We start from the raw sequence: 26,683 nt of genomic DNA, 5'->3' as shown, positions 1-26,683 counted from the left end.
TTTATTGCAGATTCCTATATTATATGAATCATTTGCTATATCTTATGTATGCTGCATTTGTGTCATGAACATTTCCCAGTTGAATCCGCGCTTGAATACAGAGAATCTATTCCAGTTGGTCCAATGTGAGTATAATACAAATTTTATATTTGAGATCGGAATGTTTATGACTAACTTATAGAAATCGGCATTCTTTATAAAAAAAATCGGAGCATTAATTGTTTTTGTTGAAAATAACTCTTCATTTACTTCACACATTGAAATTGATTTTTGTTTAGTTTCTTAAGTTTTTTTTTGTTTATTCAAATAGTTCTTTTGTTTTGTTTAATATTAGATCTCTTCGTGTATATCATGTTTGCCTATAAGTGCTTGTCACATTAAAAATTGTATTTAGTGATTTTCTTTTTTTTAGCGATGTAACAGTGTGCCAAGCGTTGGCAAGCTTTTTTTATCAATAAAAAAATTTAACTACAATATAATATTCGATTTGAAACCCGGATAACAATTATTGCTGTTAACACCATTTAAATCGATTTTCCGAAAAATCTACAAAATTTGTACCACACTCGATTCTCTTGTCATATCCTTGCCATGTTAAAAAATTCATAACCTTAAATACTATTTACAATTTATGACTCTTTACAAACTCACCGACATTGAAAAAAAGCAATGTTATTATACATAAGGCAGGATATTTGAACACTGTTATCGAAAACAAATTTAGACAAAGTTAAAACATACAATTTTATTTTGTTTTAACTATAAAAGGAGCTGTTGGCCTAGTGGCTTCAGCGTGCGACTCTCATACCGAGGTCGTAGGTTCGATTCCTGGCTGTGCACAAGTGGACTTTCTATGTGCGCATTTAACATTTGCTCAAACGGTGAAGGTGTCTTAGACCCAAAAAGTCGACGATGTGTGTCAGGCACTGGAGGCTGATCACCTACTTGCCTATTAGATTTAAAAATGATCATAAAACAGATTCAGAGATCTGAGGCCAAGACCTAAAGAGGTTGTAGGGCCACTGATTTTTTTAACCATACCGTATATATCAAACAATCCTTGACACTTCTCAGACGTAAGCCTATTTATATAACAGTCGAATAATAAACCTCTGATGTTGTTAATAAACTTGAATATCCTGCCCTTAACTCGGAGAAAATATTTCATTTGAAGATTTTAAATATGTATTTGTTGTTATTAACTATCCTTACTTGGTCATTGTTAAACCGGTGAGTATTTTACTTGAGTATTTGTGATGGCATTCGGAAATATTCTTCCGGCTTACCAGTATTCAAAATAACGACTCGTTATTGTTTTAATATAGAAACCCGACGTTAGACACGTCTGTTTTTTATTAACTTCGCGACTTCGAGTGTACTGAATCACGAAAAATATTCGTCCTATTGAGAATGATGTATATGAAACAAGTGAAAGAAAAATAATAACAGAGTTTCATATGGGACACAAATCCGTGTGAGTTTTCCGAACCGAAATATGTACGTCCCGCTCATCTTCAACGAAATAGAAAAGGACTGCCTCAATTCAGTATACGTAAAAAATTTGGATTGCAAAATAAAACTGTCACAACATAAATGTCAAATCATCAAATTATGACGTAATGTCAAACGTTATACCTGTCCTTTTCACTTTAATAGGAAACGAGCGAGTTACCTTCAATTACATGTAAACTAACATATGTGCATCAATTTATGTATCTACTGTCATAAATGTGTGATTACTGATTACTTCTAAAATATAAACCAATTGTCATTTAAGAATTACTTAATTGAAAAAATCGTTTATTAAATTTAATACTATGTAATTATTTTTATTTTGTATTAATTTAAATATTATGAAAATAAATGCAACACTGGCCTAAGACTACAACAAAAATCGAATTCAGCAAGCTTAACCACTTATTTTCGACAATTCCTAACTCAATTAGTCAATAGGATTTAGTACCAATTCAATTTTGAAAACACTAAGGGCACGTTCAAGTATTACGTAACGAATTTTGGAAGAGGGGGGGGGGGTCCCCTCTAAAACACGTTACGATGCCAGATTGAATTACGCGTCATTGTTCATATAATTGGGTATAAAGAGTCACTGTGGTCAATAAAAAAAATGATGTGATGTCGTTGGACACCAGGTAGGAACGAAGTTGCCTAATATAGTATCGACACAAATTGCAAATGTATGTATAATGTGAGTATTCGCCATGCTTGTCCATGAATTCATGCGTATATACTACGCATTGGCGGGGTGGAGTGGTAATAGAAAGAGAAGGGATGAGAGAACGAAAAGAAAGAGGGAAAAAGAGGTATTACATACACTACTCGCTTGTGTATGCGACTGTCGCGTCTGCGCACGTCTCATTTAACGGTTTTTTTCCACGGACTTTTTTCAGTTCGGTCGCGCAACAAAATCCCTATCCCCTCCAAGCTAAGGGACTTCGTTTCAAAACGGCGCGTTGCATGGGGGGGGGGGGGGGTAAGAATCTCCAAAAATTGCGTGACGTAATACTTGAAAGCGAACGTGGTAACATAGTATTAGTTAACATAGTCTTTTATTAATATAGCTTTTACACATTTAAAGAAAACACTTTTTTACCCGATTGAAGCTATGTATTATTGTCCAAAGTTACAATAATACATAGCTTCAATCCGGTAAATAGTGTTTTCTTCTGACGTAAGTTAGCTGGATTATATTTTTGTTTTTAGTGCCAGTGTAGTTTAGGATTTAAAACATAAACTTGAGTATTTTGGAATACTTAATGGAGCAATAATTTCATTTCAATTGTATTCTTTTTGAAACATTTTTATGACAGTAAATCCAACGTACATACTATCTTGGTCGCTTATATAATACACAACCACTATACTATATTGCATTATCGTGCTTCCATCTCTTTCGTATGCGTTTAGAAAGGGACATCACTAGAACGTACAGCAAACTCAAATGTCAATTATGACAGTGGACATTTGACACATAAAAGTTGACAGTTATTTTACTATTGACATTTTAGTTTTAGAAATATATTTAAATAAACTAACATTAAACGAATCTGTCACTGTCACTTGTTAAAATTTTAATATGTCGCGTCTCTTTCTATCGCTTACAGATAGAGAAGGAACTAGAGTAGATTTTACATAATTTATATATAGAGAATGTACAAATTATTTACATTATTTTACATTAGTTTGACGCACACTAAAATGTCAAATATGGCCGAAATTAATACTATTTATCTGGTTTTAAAAATTCAAACAGTAGTATAAAATAATTTTTTGACACATTTTAAATTTTATTATATTTATTTATTTATTTAGCCTTGATTATATTGACTAGACATCGTTGCTTGATAAGCGAGAATTTCATAATACTGTCCAAAGCTTAAACGCGATTCAATCATATCTTTCGTGTGCGCCAAACTTCCTTATAATTACATTAACTTGTTTATAAAGTCTTTTAGTACACCTCAGGAAGTGCTGAACAATTATTGATGTCAGTGCGTGTGTCTATTCGTCTTGAGGTGCGTACTATGACGTCAGTCTGCCCGGCGTACGTCTGAAAACACAGATTTAAAATGAAGAATTATAAAAACTATTTTATTTTAAAAGCTATTTGAAACAGACTGATTAAGACATACATCTTTAACAATTAATATGGCCAAGATAATACATTTTTAATTTTATTTTTAAAATTATAATAGTACGCAAATCATTAGGTAACGGGCCTCATTGAGGAGCGATTTCTCCCAGACAACACTAGTAATAAAAAAGAAATACTAAATGCTAATAATTTATTTTTTGTTCATAACAAAACAAAAAATAAATTTACAAGTAACTAAAATCCAAAATAAAATGTAAATCTAAAAGATTCCAAAACACAAAAAAAATAATTTAATGATCGTTTTCTAGAACGCCAAGCTTAATTCAAATTTCAAGGCTAATATTTCTGTATGTAATTTGACGTATTTAAAAGTGGATATACACTATACGTTTAAAATGTTGTTTATTTCTCTTTCACACAATGTTGGGTATAACCAAGATGGGACGATTTATTAAAAAAAAAACAGTTTTTGAAAAGCCTACTACCGCCAAACGATTTGTATGAAGATGGTCACGTGACTAAGAGTGATGCAATGCCACTCCCATACAAATTAATTTAGCGGTAATGGGTCAAGCATGTCAAAAAGCGATTTTGTCTCAAACCCCTGAAACTACTTCTCGACATACTTCTTTGAAACACTTCTACGAGAACTTCTAAAAAAAAACACGCTTATTTTGGAACATAAGATCATCGTGGTACCACTTATTCCACGTCATTAAATTCGAGCCTGTTGGCATCCCTACTCATCGTCAAAGAAGTTAGAAGAGAGAAAGAGAAAAAGCCGGCGTAAAAGACTCTCGGTACTTTAAAAAAAAAACAGCAGATCATCAAACAATTCTACAATATTTAAAACAAATATAGCAGATTAATTATATATTATGATTTAATGATAGTGTTGACATATATATATGTGTGTGCTCACCGGGTCTGTGTGTGCGCTAGGAGCGATAAGCAGGGCTGTGTGAACGACCACGACTGACGCTACTTTCACCACTGTAAACCCCACCCTCTCTGAAATCAACAAGAATTTCATTTTACAATCCAGTCCAGTCGCAATCCTTTAGAATTTTGGATTCAAGACACGTATACACGTGCACCTATACCGTACACGCAAGCGTTAATTACGTATAAAGAAATAAAAATCGGGTCCAAAAATAGGTTCATCCGGTATAGCCGATTTAATGTCTGATGTACCTTTTAATAATAAAATTAATTATGACAAAATTAACATATGACTACCCCCACTGGGGAGTGTGTTGTGTGTATTTAGATGACAATTATTATTACAAGTAAGCCTCTGTAGATTCAAGAAGTCCAATTTGGCTAGCGTAATGTATATTAATATTTCTTTATTATTTTTTAAGACATCAATATAAAACAGAGTTGCTCTTTAAACCAAATCAATATACGCACGATTCTAAGACATACCTATCGTATTCCCTCTCCTGACTGACCCGCTCCGCTCCGCTCACTCCGCTTATGCCGCTAACTGACACTAAAACATTACAATTTATTTAATAACCATTTCAGATTGTTTATCTGTGGCCATGAAACATATAGTAATTTATTAATTCTAAGTATTTTTTTATATTAAAACCACATGACTTGGGTACAAAAAGACAACAATATTTGAATACGTTAGGTAAATGTTATTTGAAAATTTTAACAAGTATGCAAAGATTTGTCAATTGTCTAATCGACAATGACGTAGATTTGACAATTGACTAATCTGTGACCGTCACAGTCACAAGTCTGACGTATATCTGTTTTTTAAATTATTTTTAATTTAAATCAATTTATTTTTCACACTCTCAAAGAAAAAAATTCGCCATCAAGCCCACGATCTCCATCATAAAGTTACAATAATAGTATTCATATCACTCACATGTCCTCGCATGGGGCGAATGCCTAGCGCTCCGAGCTCTCTGCATGCTGCCCCCGGCCGCTCCCTCTATGCTCCTTGGTACAGCTCCCTCCAGCGAAAGCGCCGGGGAAGCACGACTGCGGAGTGCTGAAAAATCTAAAAAAAATATTATTAATATAATTGTTTGCATCATGCAATAGCTAATGAGAGAAAAGCGGAATTGCCAATTTTATAATTTTTAATATTTATATTAAATACACTTTTGAACGTCAAGAATATTATATATCACATGCTTCTATTTTATTTATATACGAACCAGTATTTGGTAACAAATCGGCACGACGTCCGCTCGCCTGAAGAGATCCGTACGCTGCCAAAAACAGTCACATCAAAATTGTTGTTTAATATCAAAACACGATAAATTATTTATAAAATATACAATATTGCACAAAGGAAAATTTATTACAAGATACTAATCAAAGAACGCCATGAAATTAACAACAGAAATAATAATAAAGTAATTTAGAAAAACCAAAGCGACTTCCAATACCTGCCCTATACATGCCCCGCCAGAAAAACGTCTACGTTTCTCAAAAACTACTGGACTGATTTTGATGACGTTGAAGTGGGTTTGTAATCTCGAACATGTCAGCTATAGCTGACATGTCAGAGATTACTAACCTATTTGACCGAGCACATTTTTCATATATATAAAAATCTATATACATACATTTATTTGTTAGTGAATGTATCGATTTTAATTGCGGTGGTCGACATTAAAAGTGGGTTTACAGCAAGTAATAATTACGTCCCTTTTCATACGTACAAGTAACGATAACATATTATTTGAAAAAAAAAAAGCTTTACTAAACGTGGAATCAATAGGCAGGGATGCCAGCTAAAGAATAAAGCAAGTAATTAAAGTTAATTCGATATATAGTTCGAACCAGCACTTATAAAATGTCAGAATTCCTACGGAATGAAATATCAGAGTTTAGATTTGTATTTCACGGATCTGTACTCCACATACCGATAGGCAAAAGTCCCTGAAGCGTCAAAATTAATTGATTTTATTGTAAAATCTTTCCTATAATAACTTTGAAGGTCAGAAAACACCCTTCAACCTAGCTATATTTTGTTTTCCCATCACCAATACTGACCTCTAATAACAGAGAGTTCTATAGCCACACGCAGATCGTCGTCGTCAGTTGTCCGTCCACGGCCACAAGAGGAACTCTGGAAACACAAATTAAAATTTAGATACTGTTATATTGTTCAATATTAAAATATTCTTGTATCAAATAATCTTAATCATTTAAAGAAAAACACTTTTTTAACGGATTGAAGTTATGTATTATTGTAAACTTATAATTATTTAAACATAGTTTTAAATTTAACCGACACGGGATCAAATAAAAAAAAATGTATAATACTAAATAATAATTACCTGCGCATGCTCTCTGTGCGTCCTTGCAGACATGGCAGCTCGCTGTGCACGAGAACCTGTAACAGATACATATTTCATTAAATAAGATTATACATAAATAAAAATGAATCGCAAAATACGTTGCTAAGTTAAAAATACGAAGAGGGCTGGACAAGTATGCTTTCCATAAAAGATTTATATGACATTTTTTTTTAAATATTTACTCCATGTTTTTCTTCGAAAAGAGAACAATTTCTATTGAGAACCAAAAGCAAATGTTCGATCTGTATGTAGCTACTAAAAGGGTAAGCTAAAAAAATCATATTAAGACGAAATGAATTTCGCGGGGACTTATCATAATTTTTTTTCTAGAACAGGTGACAAGCGCGCGGGAAATTCACCTCAGTCAAAAAAACACTAAGTGAAGTCTCGCAAGCACATTTTCGATCTTACTAAATATCTCAATTATTTATTAATTATATGAACACAACAAGCATATCAAGAAAATAGACCGAAGTTGTGTTTACATTGTCAATTGTATAATAAAAATGCAATGACATTTAGTGTTGCTAATGTCACTGCATTGACAGTTAGTATTGCTAATGCTAACTCTCTTGAGGTTTATTTAATATAATTACATTACGTTTGAATAGTATTCTTGAAACCTGTTTGAAAATATTATCTAACCAGGTCTTGGAGTGTGCGTAGCGCCATCTCCTAAATCGAGTTGCACGAGACCAGCACCGACACTGCCCACACTGCTCACGCTGCCCACACTGCCCGCGCTGCCTGCACTGCCCACGCCTCCTCCATATTCTGCCCAAAAGTATTATATTTAGGTTTTTTCCCTTCCCTGAACTTCTTTATATTTCCTGTTTCTAAGATTTCTAGGTCAAATATCAAACACTCTAGAAACTGTTTTGATATTCAGTACATTCCTGGATCAGTCAGGATGTTATAGAGGAATAGGTTAAAGCGTATACAGTCAAAATCTGTTATAACGACATCGAAGGGACTTCATATTTAGTCGTTATAACCGATAGTCGTAATAGCCGATAACATATTTATTAAGAACCTAATACAAAAGAATTCAGCCGGGACCATTGATGTTGGTCAATATAACCGGTATGTTGTTCTAAACGATGTCGTCGAAAACGGTTTTGACTGTATATCCGAAAAACAACAACTATAAGAATTGGCAAATGAATATCGGATCCAGAGACTATTGTAGCAGCGGAACTTCTCTTTGATAAAAACTAAATAATGTATCTATTGAAGGGTAAGAATTAAGATGCTTAAGCATCAAATGTTCTTAAGGATTGAAAGTTCTTAAAGACAATTAAATAAAATTAAAATTACTTTAATAGTTATACTTAAAAATTACGCTACAACAAAGTAGTTCAGTGGCACCAGCATACAGGAGTGTTTCATATGTTAGTGAAAATACAGTAAATTATGGGTTTAACGTAAAAAAATCTTCGTAAATTCCAAATCATAACATTCCTACTTACATTGAACTGTGACCAAACGGAAATTCTACTAGATGTAATAATTTTCACATAATATGTTCTTAGTCATGTCCACACACACCCTTTAACACTCACTAACACACGCATGCGTACCCTTCCCCACTATCACACACAAATACACACACTCTCACATACACAATCCCTTACAAACTTCTATTTTGTTACTACTCTATATGACTTGCTATGGAATGGAAGCCTGGTTATCCATATCACAGGTTCTTACCTAGTTTGGAAACCAGTCTCCCAATACTGTCACTGTATTATTAATTTATTATTGTTAATGTTTAAGGGAGAAAAATAAATAAATTATTATTATTATTATTCGTTTGGGATCTTCAATGCTGCAGACATATACTCACCCTTTTGCGTCGTAGCTTACCAATGAAGTTATTTTAACCTGTATATTTTAACAAACATGTAATTTAAACTACTAAACTCACCTGGTCTCGGCGCATGCGCATGTCTCGTATAAAGATAATGCGGCGTCAGCAAGTGAGTGTTCCCATTCGGGGCCATGGCCACGTCTGGAACAGCTGCCGATAAGCGACCCAATGTGGACCTATAAGGGACGAGAATTTAAAACTATCAACAATGTACAAATAATTGACAGTGACATTTATTTTGACATTGACGTGCAGTATTAAATTTATTTATTTTATTTTTTACATTGTCCGCGTTTGTATTGACAGATTGGAGATGATAAATACATTTGTTGTTTTTTTAATATGATTTTGCGCTTTGAACGATGACTGATGAAATGATGATGTCAAGACAGTTTGTTTTTTATTTGTTCCTGCCTAATTCTAAGTTTTTTGCATGAAATTTCTAATCGACTGACTATACTCTAAGGCTTTAACACCTTTCTTGGAAAGTTTCTTGCCAGTTCTTCTTACCCGCTCTACGCCCTTGACTTGCGAACTGGTTGTAAATGTAAATTTACAATTAATTTAATTTGTTTTTCTTGACGTTCATAAGTGTACATGTTTACCTAAATGAATAAAGATATTTTTGATTTGATTTCACCGACGACTTTGATAATCACACTTATCAAACTGAGAACCTAACCTAACTCGTATAATCAAATATCTAGGAAAATAATATGTGTTTACAAACATTTTGTCTCTCAAATTTCGGTAACTAAAAAGAGTGGCAGATATTCTCCTTCATTCTCATGATTTGGAAAATAGGCCATTTACGTAAATTAAAAAGCATTTTTAATGATATTTTACATACTTTATAGTTTTGTCTTACCTATGTGGTGTGTCAGGCGGCCTAGCGGGTAACTCGCGACGACAGGAGCCCGTACTATGAGGTTCTGAAAACATTTATTATCAAGAAAATTACTCTTATACGATACAAAGTTAACATATTTCATGGATTGGTTTTGTGGATTTTTAATATAAACAATAAATTTTAATACTACTCATCTAGAGAAATTTAAATCATACGATTTTTTTATGATTCTCAAATTTCAGGAATATTTAAATGTTTTCGAAAATTCCTCAACTTACCAGTGGGCAAATGCAGTGAAGGCACTGCTCTGAGACTACCGGCTGAACCGCATCGAGTACTTGACCTGTAATTGAATATTTTTGTATCTTGATCTTTTTACCTAAACAAATGCATCGATTTGTAATTATTATTATTTTGTAATCTCCGACATGTCATAAAATGATAGCCGTCAGAATTCTAGAAATTAAAAAACAGGAAATTGTTAACGAAACACAGTAAGTAAATTTTCAAATGTAGCATTCTAACGGAAAGTACTATTTTTAAAACCAGTTGTAGTTTTTTTTTGAGATTATTTGTCATTAACAAAAATACAAACTATTCCACTTTATAAAGTTAGTACATATTTCGTTAATACAAGAAATAGGTGGTTAATAAAAAAAATTACGTTTCTCACCTGCAACACTCCACTTCGGCTGAAGTCGCGCCGCGAGACTCGCTTCGGCCCTCGACCCCACTCGCGACTGTCGACTCTCTATAATATTGACTCAAAAGGTTATTATCACATTTATTGAAAGATGGGTAACAATTACAGTGAACACAATAGTAATTCAAAACTTAAATAAAAACTATATCTTGTAACTACATTAAAAAAAAATCCAATTATAACCAGTGTTGAATCGTAAAAGTTCGTTTAAATGTTATTTAAATTGATTCTGTATTCAATAATAAAAAAAAAATATTAAAATCAGTATCATCATCAAAATAGCCTGATAACTAATTAAACTAACTATATAATGTGGGAGTTTAAATTACCTCCCTCTACGAATAAACCCGTAAATAAAGAAACTCCTAGTTATATTTAGTAAAGTGGTTCACAGATACGAAAACATAACTAAAATAAACAGAAATATCGTTATAAAAATTGGAAACATGAAAATATAAGCAGCCATCAAGAGTACATGGACGAAACAATAATTATAAAAAAGATTTTAAATAGCGCTGTCAATCAGTAGGAGACGAAACATATAAACATTAGAAAGAGCGTGTTATAAGAATTACATATTCTGTGTATGGTGGAGGGAGGAGGGTGTTTCAATAATGGTTGAGAGGTAATTCAAAAATAAAGTAACTAGTAAGTACTGAGGCCTTCAGACCAATCTTCATTACAAACCATCTATATGTGTAAATCAAAAATAATTAAACAAAATCTTTCAGTCTTAAAATACCTGTCATTATCCTCTCCATCCAACAACAACTCGGCACATCCATCGGGCAGCGACATCTCCCGAACCGCCCGCAACGCTATCTGCCTATTCACGGGCCTCTGATCCGAGTGTAGGGCCAGCGCACGCGCTGCGTTCGGAGTCGCACGCAATTCACGTACACGTGCACGTGCACGCGACAACAACCGTGGCGGGATGCACGCGTGCTCGGTGCTCGCACGCGGCTCGGGCGCTATATCCCGTAACATGTACAGTGCGTCGGGGATTCTGTGCAGCATCCGAGCGCGACGTTCAGCCGCTAGTTCCGCGGATGGGGCTGTTTGGGAACTAACTAGCGCCTGGAACATAGAAATTAATTATCGTAAAACTGTGAAACAATAACGATAATGAACTTATTTCGACTTATAAAGTAAATTTCAGGCATCGTTTTAAATTTTAAGGTGTATGTATTGTATATTACAGTCGGTACAAATACAGTGAAATGTAATCAATTAACTGTTAGATTGAATATATAACAAAAATATGAATATACTGCATACAAAAGCGATTAAACTTAAACTGCAGCGAATCCGCGCAAATTATATATTTGGAGAACCTGGTATCAATTAAAATATATACATAACTAAACTGTTTTTCAAAAAAACACCCGAAAATTAAAAAGTATTTTTTAATGAAACTGGTCTGTGGCTCTTCAGGTTATAGTATTATTGGATTTTTGGTATTTTTATAATTATAATGTTTAAGTTAATTTAAAAAAAAACAATTCGAGTAAATTTACTTGATAGTACACAATAAAGTTAAAACTATAATATAGTTAACAAAAACAGGTGTTTTAATAGGTACAATAATGTCACATAATACTTGAAAAAAAACATTTCATAAATCTCATACCTTAATCTCATCGAGGTATGGCAGAAAACAGCGAGGTGAACGAAACGCCCCGCGCCCCAACCATGCGTCGGCTGAGTTGACACCACTTTCCAGGTGTGCTGGCGCAGGGATCAGACCACGGCGGATCATCTGCAAAGTTCTTACATTAATGAAGAAATAAAACACAAACACGCCCTGACATACACACAAGAAGAAAATTTGAATCCTGGATAATAAGAACATCTGCAAGGAGAAATATAGATGCTCTGGAAATGTGTGTGTTGGAGGTTTGTTGGAGGCGGATTCCCTGGTAAGCTAAAGAAATAAACGTATCCATACTAGGATGATTACAGGTGAAAAGTCAGTCGACTGTCAATACTTTGTTACCAACTCATCCTGAAAAACTTATTGTGACTGGAAGTATTGAGGACACCAGAACTCAAGGCTGATTTCCTACTCGCTGGATTGATGAAATAAAGGCCCTTACAGGTCTTGCCACCAGCCAGGCTCAAGAGGCATGCCGAAGACAGGGGAAGAAAGTTGTGCGGCGCCTCTTACACGAGCTTCAATAAGAGTGCTACTGAAGAAGAAGACAATACTATGTTAAACCACTCGTACCAAACTCAATTATGGTGAAGAGCAAAAACTCACCTGTTGAAGTAGGTCACAATCGGCGGGCAAATGTTCAGTCCGCAAGTGCGGGACGAGAGAAGCGAGGGCGTCCCTCACCCCAGCCTCGCTGACGTCACGACGTCGCCCGCCACGCGCACGTCGCGACACCGAGTGCGCCGTGTGCCATACTACGTTTGGCTCGCACGAACCTCCATCTAGAACATTCATTACCACAATTATACGTGCGACGCTTCTAAACTTGTTGACATTGCACAATACAACTAATATTATCAAGAGGAAATTTTTTTGTTTGTAATCTATAAATTCGACTGAATCGATCAGCGAACACTACTATGTTTATTTATTTCGTAATCCTACAGCTAACAAAAATTATATAAAATAACAAATAAATACACTGAAAATATAATACAATACAAATACATCATACATTTTACTACAAATAGGTTCAAAGATTAACTAAAGGGAACAAACAAACAAAAAGTATTCAATACATTTAACTTTTTTTTTTTATAGAACAGGGGGCAAACGGGCAGGAGGCTCACCTGATGTTAAGTGATACCGCCGCCCATGGACACTCTCAATGCCAGAGGGCTCGCGAGTGCGTTGCCGACCTTTTAAGAATTGGTACGCTCTTTTCTTGAAGGACCCTAAGTCGAATTGGTTCGGAAATACTTCAGTTGGAAATACTATTATAAAGAGGAAAGATTTTTTGTTTGTTTCTATTATATCAAAAAAAGATGCGTGTCAAAGATAAAAAAAATAATGAACATATTTATTAAATAAGACCTATATTTGGATAATTGAATCTCTATCTATTATACTAATAATCGTCTGGGAATCAGGAAGTTACGGAATTTTGAAATAAATGTGTATATATTTACTAGCGACCCGCCCCGGCTTCGCACAGGTGCAATGCTGATACTAAATACATAACAGAAAATCTGTGAACGTTGTATATAAAAATGTGGGTTATCCATAAGAGATAGACATATACCATCACGGACTTTTCTGAAGACCTTTTCAATGTGTACAATACTTAGTACATTATTCTGATAAAACTCGTAGGGTTCAGCCTGCGTTTGCAATGTAAGCGGATAAAATGTAATTATTTACGACATTAGAAACCTCAAAAATAACAGTACTTCTCCACTATTAAATGGATGTTATTATACATATAAACCTTCCTCTTGAAACACTCTTATCTATTAAAAAAAACCGCATGAAAATCCGTTGCGTAGTTTCAAAGATTTAAGCATACAAAGGGACATAGGGACAGAGAAAGCGACTTTGTTTTATACTATGTAGTGATAAATTACCTCTCGTATCCGCAGCCCGTTCAGCCCACCGCAATGCAGCTCTCAATGCTTGAGGTTCGCTTGCCTGAAGGAACTGCGAAGACAGGGCCTCCGCCAAGGCCGCCCTTGGCAACCGCGCTGATGCGGCACAGGACATTATCGTGGGGAACTCATCGCGAAGGTAACGCATTGCTTGCCTGAAAATTTAACTTGATTTGAATTTAGGAGAAAATGTTGGCTAAGTTAAACAGGTTTTCAAGAAATTTAATACGTAAATACACCACCGCATCGGACTACTTGAATACTAACCAATTAAAATTACAAAAGAATGAATGAAGATGTCCAGACAACATAATTTGAAAGGATTGTTATTTCAAAAGATTAGATGCACTTATAAACTGTTCTTGCACTTATATAATAATTAAATTGAAAATAGAAATTATGATTATACAAGATTAATACTCTCAACATTTATTAATTGAAAGATCAAGCAATATTTCATTAAAGAAGACGATCTGTCCAGACGCACTAAATAATAATAAAGCCTTATTACTGTATTAAATATACTAGTAATAGACTAAATAAAAATACGAAGCATGAAAAATAAAAATTCCTTCCTTCCTTCCAAAATTCCGGTCGATTCCTGTTGTGCAGCTTGTCTTTGTACATCCTCTAAGGCTCTCACGATTTTTAATCTGTAGAATTCTGACAGCTATCATTTTCTGACATGTCGTTAAACGTTATGTCAGAATATATATATATATATATATATATATAATATAACAATTCAAAATAAAATAATAATATATAATAATAAAGTCTTTGGAATTGGTGTTTTTTTTTGCCCTGTTCCACAAAAATAAGTTTCTAATAATAAATAAACATACCGATAGACCCAAGCACTGGCGTGGGGCTGTGCGCACCAACGGAGGACGTGGGGCAAAGTCTCAGGCGACAAAGCGAACAGAATAGCGTCTTCACAACCTTGGGACACGATTGCCATCTCCAAAAATCTGTAACACACATTTTATGGGGATACTTAAAGTTCAAAAAAAAAAAAAAAGGATATCTGCTTTAATAAAATCCCAGAGGCTCTTTTATCTCTGCCTTTTAATAAATCTAAGAAATTTATAAAAGAAAAGCTGTGTAAAAAGGCTTACTATAAAGTTAGTGATTATCTAGTTGATAAAAGGGCCTGCGACTAGTGCTGGGCAGGCTACTTCTTATTAATTTCCTATATTTGTTTTAAATATTATAGTATTGTTTGATGATTTACTTTTTTAAAAGAGTAACGTGAGGTTTTTACGCCGGCTTTTTCTCTTTCTCTCTTCTAACTTCTTTGCCGAAGAGTAGGGATGCCAACATGTTCTAATATAATGACGTGGAATAAGTCATACCTGTATCTTATATTCCAATATAAAAATATTTTATTTTTATATATTCATATTGCAGTTTGAAATTCATTTTTAAGTGAGATTAAAAGTCCCAACTTAAGGATATTTTTTCTATGTTACGGGAAGCAAATAAACAGGAGGTGTTAAGTGATACCGCCGCCCATGGATACTCGCTCTACCAGAAGGCTCGCAGGTGCGTTGCCGGTCTTTCTGGTAAACTCTTCGGATATTTTGTTCATCAATATAATCTGTTTTGGCTTTGTATATTGTCAAGGTATTTTCTATAATATGGATTTAATATGGATATGATATACGATATTATACATTAGTATACGTAGATGTTGAGCCTCAGTGTGCGCTGTGTCCAACGGGCGCACCTACTCAATGACGTATACCAAAATACCTACCTTGCTATTTCGTAGAGCTGAAAAGCGTCGTCCAACTGTGACGTAGTTGAGCTCCGACCACTGCGCGACTGAAAGATTATATATAAATTGATCAACTAAACAATACTTTAATTAAAATAGAACCAAAAACTACAGTCAAAACCGTTTACAACGTCTTTTAGAATAAAATACCGGTTATATTGATTCATCAAAGATCCCAGCTAAATTCTATTGTATTAGGTTCTTAATAACAACATCGGCTGTTACGACTATCGGTTTTTACGACCTGAATATGAATAATCTCTTTGATGTATCTATACAACCAAAATGTATTATAACGCCATCTTCATCCATTCATTCATCTATATATAGGATAGAACTAAACCTTTACACATACGATTATAAATTCGAATGTCAATCTGTTACGCTTCCACTCTTAAACCACTGTACTGATTTTAATGAAATTTAAAAGTGATAGAAAGCTTGGACCTTTTATCGCAAATGGAATAAAAAAGGGGAATGAAGTCTTTCATATAACTAACTTAAAACGTAAATACACTTACTGCTGTCCCCGTTGAGTTGCCGCTCGTTGAAGGCGATGATGTGTTGCGGCTTATCAAGCTAAGATCCACCTGTAACATTACATACCACTATCTCACTTTATACTGTATTTATAACGAATTACAGATATTATAATTTATTTACTTCTAGGGTTAACGTTTAATCGCCTCTCAACTTTATATTTAAATATCTTTTTACTAAAAATCAAAATTAAGCATATAATTTAAATTTGTAGTAAATATTTTTTTTCGAAATGTCATTAAAAAACGAGATGGAACTGTAAAAATTTATATCTTTTGGATTATTGCGTAAAATAAATAGATCTTTAAAAAAATTCATCAAAGCTGAAAATTTTCCCATTGATAGATGACGGCTGTTCTAACGGAAAACAATACAATTATTATTGTAAAATAAAGAAATAAACTCTTTCTAAAATACAGAAAGAGAAAAGTTAATAGTGTTAAACATATTGTAATTGAAAACTGTTCAGAAATACTTATGCTACATAATTATCATATAAATTATAAGATTACTGTCAAACTATAATGACGTAACAGACTCGTCACAACGACTCCGTACCTGGTCCGTATACGCGGCGTGCAACAAAGCGTGCGCGAACCTCCTTGGAAGAACTTTCTCATCGACACACACCGTCCCACCTACGCCGACGCCTGTCGACCCGCGACGACACATCACACTACTGTAATTTAAAAAAAAAGAAAAAAGTTTATTTGGCCCAAGGGGCCGTTCATAAAATACGTCACACTGAAATCAGCTTTTTTTGACCCCCTCCCCCCCATTGTCACGCTGTGTCACACTTTTTGTGACCCCCCTCAAGAAATATTTCGTCACAAAAACTAAGACCCCCCCCTGCTGAGTATGATAAATTCTAAATGATAGTAGACAAATTCTGAAAATTAAAAACATTTCTTTAGTTATTATAATAAAATTTAAATAAATTAATAAATATCTTTCATAACGAACATAATATAAATAATAAATAATATTTCTATTATTCAGAAGTCCAAGGATTTTCTAAATGGGCCGAAATATCTAGAGTCGCGCCACAGAGCTAGCGCTCATGTCAAAAAATAATAAACGGCGAACGTCACGCTGCCCTATACACCCCCTCCCCCCTTGTCACACTCACCCAGAACCCTCCCCCCCTTGTATGCGAACGTATTTTATGAACGGCCCCCAAAACAAATACCACATTACCCATATTACAACATTCATTGTGGTCAACCTTTTATATAATATACATCTATGAGCACTAGCGTTTAAACTAGGCCTAGCCTGTACCTTAAACGCTAGTTTCTTGCAGTGTCATCAAGAAATTGGCCAAACTGTTTGTGTTTGCCATTGGACGTTTATTTTTGTTCATTTAACCAAATGGAGGTGGAATCAAATTTAAATTGTCGTAGTTAGATTGGTGTAAGTGTGAACTTCGACAAAATAATTTTATTTTAAATCTAATTAATTAATATTATGGGATGATTATCCAACAGTAAAATATTTATATTTACCTACTTGTACAAAGAATGTTCTTACTAGTTCTAACTAGGCGCGGAAGGAATTTGTACCTCAGAGTTTCCAAGACAAACTAAAAATAACTTTATTTCTATAGGTAAACAAGAACACTTATGTACCTCAACGGTAAATATGTTAAACTAATTCTAAATTTACATTTACTACACCCTAGGGGAAGAGAAGAACTGGCAAGAAACTCTTTGCCACTCTTTTTAATCGCCCAGTTTTGAGACATATAAACTGTTTGAACTGGAGCACATCAATCCCAAGGATTAGGATCATTTAAAAAAAAAAAATTGATTAATTTACGTTTAACGAGAGTTTTAAATAACAGTGATAATTTTCTAATTTCGCTTAGGAGTTTGTTATAAAAACGAATACTTTATACTAGAAATGGTACTAGATACTTTATAGGAGAAATTTGTGTTACACTATCAAAGTAATTTCTGTATTTATCACTTTACACTAATAAACTGAATAGGATAACAGTTATAATCATTAATTTAACAAATAATCCATTATTAAATGATTTTTATACGTCAGTCACGTGACGATAAAACGGTCACATTTTAGATCCAATCGACATGTTTCAGTTAATAATATCTTCGTTCGTATAATGCTCTAGTAATGCTCAAACTAATAAAATAGCCGACTGTACATCCCCTGGCTTTTATTAGAATTGAGATCTTACTCTGTAGAAGAGAGAGAGAGAGAGAGAGAGAGAGAGAGAGCACTATAGCTGACTCACATGACCAGTTCCAAAGTATTTTAGTGAACTCTACTAACCGGAAGAACGGTGACCTTGCAGCTAAAAGGAGGGTGTGGCAAGGCAGTTCCAGGGCATTGCGGAAACCGTACGCCGATCCACCTTCGCACCGCCATGATAAACGGGCATCGCATGATTCGCCTGAAATATAACATTCGTTTTTAGTATGCAACACGCAGACTATAAGTACCAGCATGTAAACATATCTGATGGCGTGCCTGATAGGCTAGGATGCCTAAATCCTAGTTAATCTATAAAAGGGCCTGTTTATAAAATAAATAAATAATCCCTGTTCATAAGAAAATACTGATGGAATGTTTGCATTTTTCAAAAGAAAATTTTAATTTTATTTCTTTGATAGATATTTTGTATAGATATATATAAAGATGGAATAAATGGAAATCACAATTGAATTAATCAAGTTACATTAATTTGTAATCATAAATACAATTATGTCATATTTTTAACGAACGAAAGCTGCCGAACGCATCCGATTGTGCCTCTTTGTCGCTCGTTACGCGCTCTCGCTTGCACTTCAAGCCTTAAATTGAACAGAGGTTAGGCCGCATTCGTCATGTTTTTTCGTGCGTACAACCGGCTCCAAGGAATTATGAGGTTGTCACGTCAAAAAAAAATTGTAGATCTAAGGCTGAAATTTATAGGCACTTTGCTGTCATCACGACAAACCCCAAACATCGTAAAATCATCTAAGTCACGAAATAGATACAGAAATTTAATGTTTAAAGAACTTTATTTCTCATTACAAAACAGAAATATTGTATTTACATGAGAAACTTAATATTAATATGTATATATTATATACGAGCGAGATACACGTCGCCATTAGCCGTAACAATTTTAGTCAGCTATGTTCATTCTAAAATGCATCTTTAATGCCTTTTTGAATTTGTCAAACACTCCAATATTGCGAATTTGAGATGGTAATTGATTAAATAATTGCACACCCTCATACCTAATAGATTTCTTCAAATAATTTGTACGTGTAAATTTAAGGCTCATAGTTGTATATCTTACCAGAATCCAGTAAATATTTGATATCTCTGTAAAGCGAATCGAGTGAAAACCCAAGTATGGCTGACAGACGACGTATGGACGACACATCACGACGACAAGAACATGATCGACGGTCTGAAATTAAAAAAAAAAACTTAACTCAATTGTATCAGGACGAACAATAAGTCAAACTATCCAGTTAAACGTATTTACTTAATTCTGTTGTCATAGATCAGACAATGATAAGTAGATTGCTTCTCAGTATTATCATATTATGACCTATGGCCACAGTAATATTTTTACACTACTTGCTACACCCCACCACTATATGAACACATTATGGAACCAGTTCATCCAGCCATCACAGAAAACCTGGTGTTACGTGTGTCCCTGGGCGGCGGGATGAAAATATACCATTAGTGTAATTTTTAAAGATTTTTATGAGTATTGTAATTTTCAGTAACATTTTTTTTTCTATATTGTTTGCAATTCAAGTGACCCACCCACCCTGCTTGCCTCCTGTTCCATAATCTTAATATATATATTTCTTGTGTGCGTGTGTATGTGACTGAACTCCTCCTAAACGACTGGACCGATTTAGACGAAATTTTTTGTGTGTGTTCAAGGGGATCTGGGAATGGTTTAGATTCACAATTTTGTCCGCTGGACAATGTTTTTTTAATTAATTTTCAATTTATTAGTTGTTGTTGATTTTGGAATGTTTTACATTGGATCCGACAGACGGCGCTACCATCGCAGTGTCAAATTTTAAATAATATTCGAATTTTAATTTTAGTCTGTCCCGAAATTTAAAAAAAGTTTTGTTATCATTGTGTTATATCGTGTGTGACCATGTGCTGGATCGTTAGATATTGTCATAACATTTGAATAATAATTTTCATCAAAATGGCTTATTAAAAATTGAAATTTTGAAATTAAATACGTGTAGACAGGACAACGTCTGTCGGATCCGCTAGTAATAATATATATACGTATACGTTTGCCATTGATTAACATGACATATCTCTTATAAATTAAAAGGTAATGATCCTTTACAATCGGATGCCATTATGCTAGATGAGAACTGGATTATCTCGACAAATTGATAATGGAAGTGAGGAGAAATCGGGGACTTTAGTCTGACCAAATCAATTATAATTTGCAATCCCTAAAGCCATGAGCTAAGAGGGAGATAGAACTGTGTAGGCAGCAAGTATAAAAGAAATAGTTCTCGTAATATTTTTAAATAAAATGCTGTATATGAACATATGTCTATTTTAAAATCTAAACAAAACAAATAAATAAAATAAAAAGTATTTTATACTTACAAGTAGCCGTATTCTCAACACTGATGATATCCAGGTCAACTTCAGAGCCCATACCACGCTCCCATTCTGAATATACAAAACGAATTAATTACATAAATGTGTTTAAACATTTGTATATTTTGGAGCTTCACATTGGTACCATTTGGAAGTGCAAATATTTTTTAATTTAAAAAAATATTATGTTTTATGAAAAAAGAATGAAATACGAACTAGTCTTTCTGTCTTTAAGAAGAGTTAGTTAGAAGCTTTTCTAAGCGTTCGTCATGTGTTCTTAAGAATCCTGACCATTTTTCAATTATATTTCCAATTAATATATCTTTCTTTCTTTTCTCATGTATTACATAAGCATATTCCAACAGTGGCCGTATATAATCTGATTTTTTTTATATAAGTGGTTCCCATTTCATGGCATTGTTTAGAATAACACCAAGATCATGTAGCGTTTTTACTATACTAGCTTTATAAGAAGACATTCGTTCTTACTGCGACAGGCAGGACAGGGCGGCGTTGGCGGCGGAGCAGCCCCAGCGTACAAGGCCAAGAGAAGGGCTTCGCCCTCTTCCCTGCGTAGCCCTGCACAAGCACCCTCCAATGGCACACGACTCGACCTGTAAATGTCATAATATTCTGATTCGAAGGACCAAATTTTTTTACAACCAAAACGAATTTACGTCTATTCTCTATATCTACGAATATAGTGGGTTACACAAAACACATGTTTATTTAAAAAACCCATCAGTATTATAGTGTATTTTAACTAAAATATTAGTGCCTCTTTTCATTATCATAGACCAAAAACACTGTGACAAAAACGAAAGTGAAGAGATTGCTATAACTTAAGTAAATAAAAAAATACTGAAATGTTTTAAAATGTTTAAAAACTATTTGTATTGGACATTACTATAACAAACTAACACGCACTCTTTTTGTAGGTCCTGTTTATGAATCATCAATTATAAACAAATAAAATATATTAAAAGTGTAATTTTTAAATATTTTTTTATGATTATTGTAAATTTTTAGTAACATTTCTTTTCTTTATTGTTGTTTGAAATTTAAGTATTTCTAAATATATAGACAGTTATAACATCATAAGAAATCAGACCAGACAAATAAACTTTTTACATACTTGGGATACCGATGCATCAAATCTCTGAAGTATGTACACCGTGCAGCCAATATGAGCCTATGAGCTGGTAGGGCCCAACCCGCGCCGCATACTTCCACATCACAGGCCACTCTGTCACGTAACAACGCCGCCAGATCTGCGTGCAAGGCTGCTGCCGGCTCGCGTGCCAACTCCGCCTGTGTCACCAGGTCCCGAAGGGCCGCCCCCGCCTCCAACTCGGCGCATAGCAGAAACACCTCTGCCACGCGCCAATCACTTACGACCGATCGAATATACCGTGCATGTTCGCATCCTAATAAAAAAAAAAGAATACAGATAAAACAAAATTTTATATATTCATAACTATGATTAACACCAATTTTCTACTTTTTAAATAAATTTATAGGGAGACGGAAGTCGTAAATTTTACTATAGTTAGTATGGCATTCTTTTGTTTGACCCAAAAGTCAGACAAGAGAATGCCCTACTCTAATCCAAATAAGCGTACGCTCAAAATAAGTGTACGTGCGCTCACTTAATTGTAGTGACTACCTTCTGTTTTTTTTTTATATAGAACAGGGGGCAAACGGGCAGGAGGCTCATCTGATGATAAGTGATACCGCCGCCCATGGACACTCTCGATGCTAGAGTTTTATCTTAATATTTTTTTAAGACAAAACAGAAGTTACGAAGAATACGTGCACTATATATTTCATTTTTATGTCTCATTTAATTCATATTCGAATATTGGAAAACATCCTGTATTTGAACGAGAATTCTCGTCAAAAATAGGTTTCTTGCATCGGCTATCAATGGAATGACAATGTTTCATTGGTTTATTACGTTTTTCGTGCAATTTTTGATGGTTTAATGGTAAAAATGTTATATTGTATATTATGTCACTGGCCTTAGTATGTATAAGTTAATTATTTAAATATTTTCGACGTCCTAGTGGACAGAAAAACTATGTCCAGTTTGTGTTTCCACAACACCAACTTCTCTCTATTTAAGATTATGTTTGAACCCGTGCTGTTTAGTTAAAAGGCTAGGCTATTAATTTAACGACTTATTAAGTAACTTGGCTATGCAAATCACATACACATACTGTATATGACTTGGCAACCACAAAATTGGTAATTACATTTTTAAAAATGCATATAACTTTTTCTTTCATTCAGGCGAGTACTTAAAAAAGAAGCTTTAAAGGTGGGACCCATGATTATTCAAGAACATTCCAATCCTTGCCTGCTGTTATTACAGTATGTATTCGTGTGTGTGTGTGTTTTTGTGTTTATACCCGAAGTACTAATACACAGCCTCACCGCGATCAGGCCGAGAGTCGCGGGGCCGGCGTGCAGCGGCCGCAATTCTCCGTCTCAGAGTACCCAGTCCTGCACCGCCAGATTTCTTCTTTCTTTCACTGGAATATACGACTAAAATTATCTTCTGAGTTACAATTAACTGCCTTTCATCTGTGGTCGTACGTTCAATAGGTTGTCCTATTTTTTTTTGTTATATCAAATTGGCTACAACTGGGAAGGGGCCAATCACCCACTGATGATAACACAAATGACGAAATGATATACACAAACAGAAATCTAAGGCTGAGGCCTCATTGGGCTCAGTTCGTTCATCAAAATATGTACTACTTTAAAAAATGAGTTATATTATATCGTTCACTTAACACACAATACTTCAACAACTTTTAACAAACATTCAAATGACAAAGATCTCCAATAATCTTTAGCCGTAAAAAAAAAAATACTAACGTTAATCGTAAGAAAAAAAATACTAACGTTAATCGTAAGAAAAAAAATACTAACCGTATCACGTCGGCCATGGTTGGCGGCGAGGCGGGCCCACCACCGTCACACGCCTCCCCTTCCTGAAAAATATGATTCAAAGCTCATTACGCTTTTCAAGTGAAACTTCTTTAGGTGCATGAGGGTAAATTTCTTACGGATGAAACGCAATAATAATATTTGCGTCACAAAGATGTGCAGCGTTTTTGTCGAAGAAAAGGGAGAGAGCTATTGAGAGAGTGAGATAGAGCGAAGGTCGCTTCACTCAGTGCCATGGAGGGAGAAGTGGGAGAGAGCTACGTGAGAAAGATTAAGATAGAGAAAGGGATATCAAGATAAAATACATGCTATTGGTTGATGTACTCGTTTAGTAATTACATATTAGAACTTTAGATGGCAATTCTATCGGAAAACGTCTTATTTATTTATTTATTGGGAAACCAAACAGATACATCCTTATAATAAAAAGAAAGTCAAAAATAAAACACAATACAAACACATTGGATGCATCCAAAACAGGTTACACTTATACAACCATAAAAATAATACATGACAACAACACAACACCACACATAATAATAGTATACAGTTAAGACATTAAGAGCTGCTTTATTTTATTCTTAAACAAAGCAGTAGTGGAGTGCGAAAAAGGGTCAATGTTTTTTGTGTAGTAAACGCAGATTATTTATTTATTCATTATCACACAGTAAAAGTGTGAACAGAGTGAATAAATATATACAAATATAAAGAGAGATCATATACTGCTACATGATCATCTATTGGGGCTTTTACCTTACTAATAATTAATTTCCAAAGAAGTTTAACTTCTGACATACTTTGTATGCACGCACTTTTTTTTCCCCTATAGAAGCATAAGCGTAATAGTCGTGATCGGTTTCAGAATGCCAACAAATAAATGTAAACAATAGATTAAAGACATTACCTGCGGGTGCGAGAGCGCGGCGCCCATGTCGTGACGCGCGCGCAGACAGCACAGCAGCCGGCTCATCCCCCGCCATCCGCCCTACCCGCCATCACCGCCCCAAACCACGGCAACATGTACCTTCAGATAGATACCTTAATTTAGTTACATCTTCAATTTTTGCTTTTCTTCCCTTTCCTGTCAAATTTAACTGATGAGCTTTTATTTGAAATATTATTATGCAATTAACTGTCAGTTTTTGACATATAGAAGTAGTTAGCACTTAGCCCTAACTCAGAATTGTACTCTAATCTTCTAAAATCTAACCATAACTGTACACTGGGGTATCTGGAATCCTATTAATTCATGATAATTCTTTTACAAATTTAGAGCACTTTGCAAGGATTCAATACACAAAACAGTTCATCTTATTACTGTAATGTGTAATTATTATCCAACTTTTCCAACAGCTGTAACCCATGAAAAAATTTATATTCATACATATGGAGTAGCAATTTTTTAAATTTCAAATAGTCATTCTAATATACCTAATAATTAACCTTAAAATTTTTATAAATAAAATATATTATTATAATGAGTCCCTTTAGGCAAGGTTCCGAAGATACTGGCAGAGTTCCCCCTTTGAATAACAATTGGGTATAATTTTTTTAGGCACAACTTTCAAATATACATGGCATGTTAATTATTTTGCCCATGTTATCAGTGAAAAAACAACCTAAATTTCTAAAAATATTGAATTAAAAATTTTCAACTATGAGGGAAAATTTTAAATTTAGAGAAAATGCAATACAGTTGCACTTATCCATTTCCAGCAGCATTTCTTATTAATGATAAAATAAGCTTATACTCCCATGGCTGCAATCCTACTACACTTGATATATTGTACTATAATGCAGACTAAATTTTTAGTTATAAATGTAATCTTATATCATTTCCAAACCTATATTATATGCTAAAAAAAGCTATAAATTTTTTTTTACCATTACATTTTATTATGCATTATATTATGAAATACTAGATTGGGTCTTGGCACTAGAAGTACATAGTAATGGAGTTGTGGAATGTGCTTACTGTAGGCATGTGATACAAAAAAAGCAAACTTACTTTGGCCAATTGCTGTTATGATATACATATGATATATAGAAAATTGTGAAGGTTTCATTTAAGTAGCCAATGTAAACAGTAGCAACTGTCACAGTTTCTCCCTATCAGATTGTAGATAATATGTACTATGTAGGTGGCCTACTTATCAGTTATACATTGAAAGTGAATGTTTGGGGGTGCGGCTAAGGGATGTTCTGACGTCATTGCGCGCGCAATCCGCCCCCTGAACTCACATGACCTACTTCCCTTTTGCGACACACTATTGCGATATACATTAAAATGTCAACAGGGCTCGCCACAAGCGCGCTATTGACCAACACTGGCCTAGAAACTGATTTGCACAAACCTCACACACAGTAAACAACTGTTGTTACATGTAATCTATATCAAAAAACATTCAACACCCGATTACGACGGGTTGAACCAACTAAAAAAACAGTTAGCAAAATAAATATGTATATTATGAGATTTTAATCAATCCAAATAAGTTCTTACCAACGGTCCTACTCATTACAATAATTAATTCCAATTTGTATTAACACTTTTCACATAAACATTTTGCAGTACGCCGCCATTAAAAACATTCACTTAAAACACAAAATCAAACATCACTGCATTGTTCGTGAAACCTCTTTGCGTCCTAACGGAATACTATGAGACTGGTAGTTTTTATAAAGTACAGCTAGACTACGAATAAAACCTAGTCAACTCAATAAAGAGTCAAAAAATCAGAAACTAGAAGAACCCGTTATTCCAACCAAGTTAACTAGATTCTGATATTCTGATTTTTGACAGAATGATAATTGACAGTTGAATTGTATTTTTCTTTTGATGATATGACA

The 26,683-nt window shown here is 34.2% G+C and overlaps 1 protein-coding gene across 1 annotated transcript; it reads right to left on the bottom strand.

The window, feature by feature from the left end:
• Positions 1-1,041: 1,041 nt before the first annotated feature.
• On the bottom strand, positions 1,042-26,611 carry LOC110996143 (BTB/POZ domain-containing protein 7). Its single transcript, XM_022263681.2, has 29 exons — positions 26,337-26,611; positions 24,738-24,857; positions 23,816-23,877; positions 23,315-23,412; positions 22,014-22,305; positions 21,368-21,492; positions 20,885-20,950; positions 19,578-19,691; positions 18,563-18,683; positions 16,826-16,946; positions 16,249-16,317; positions 15,707-15,774; positions 14,793-14,918; positions 13,927-14,102; positions 12,629-12,804; positions 11,999-12,127; positions 11,111-11,445; positions 10,339-10,416; positions 9,944-10,008; positions 9,684-9,747; positions 8,873-8,991; positions 7,591-7,719; positions 6,925-6,980; positions 6,638-6,713; positions 5,794-5,847; positions 5,499-5,633; positions 5,042-5,108; positions 4,536-4,624; positions 1,042-3,568 (listed from the first exon to the last, which is right to left on the bottom strand). The coding sequence occupies exons 2-28, from the start codon at positions 24,801-24,803 to the stop codon at positions 4,552-4,554; spliced, it is 3,060 nt and encodes a 1,019-aa protein (XP_022119373.2). The 5' UTR covers positions 24,804-24,857; positions 26,337-26,611; the 3' UTR covers positions 1,042-3,568; positions 4,536-4,551.
• Between the last annotated feature and the right edge of the window lie 72 nt (positions 26,612-26,683).

The sequence above is a fragment of the Pieris rapae genome, chromosome 22 (assembly GCF_905147795.1).
Source record: "Pieris rapae chromosome 22, ilPieRapa1.1, whole genome shotgun sequence".
In the NCBI taxonomy this organism is placed as follows: Eukaryota; Metazoa; Arthropoda; class Insecta; order Lepidoptera; family Pieridae; genus Pieris; species Pieris rapae.
This window is presented reverse-complemented; position numbering and strand designations above follow the sequence as displayed.

Bases quoted from the DNA above. Each gene is read 5' to 3' on its own strand.
- LOC110996143 (XM_022263681.2), bottom strand. From the start codon at position 24,803: ATGAGCCGGCTGCTGTGCTGTCTGCGCGCGCGTCACGACATGGGCGCC. The intron at 22,306-23,314 runs GTGAGGCTGTGT...TTTTTTTATTAG, and splicing joins CGACTCTCGGCCTGATCGCG to GATGCGAACATGCACGGTAT. The intron at 19,692-20,884 runs GTAAGTATAAAA...TTTTAATTTCAG, and splicing joins TGTTGAGAATACGGCTACTT to ACCGTCGATCATGTTCTTGT.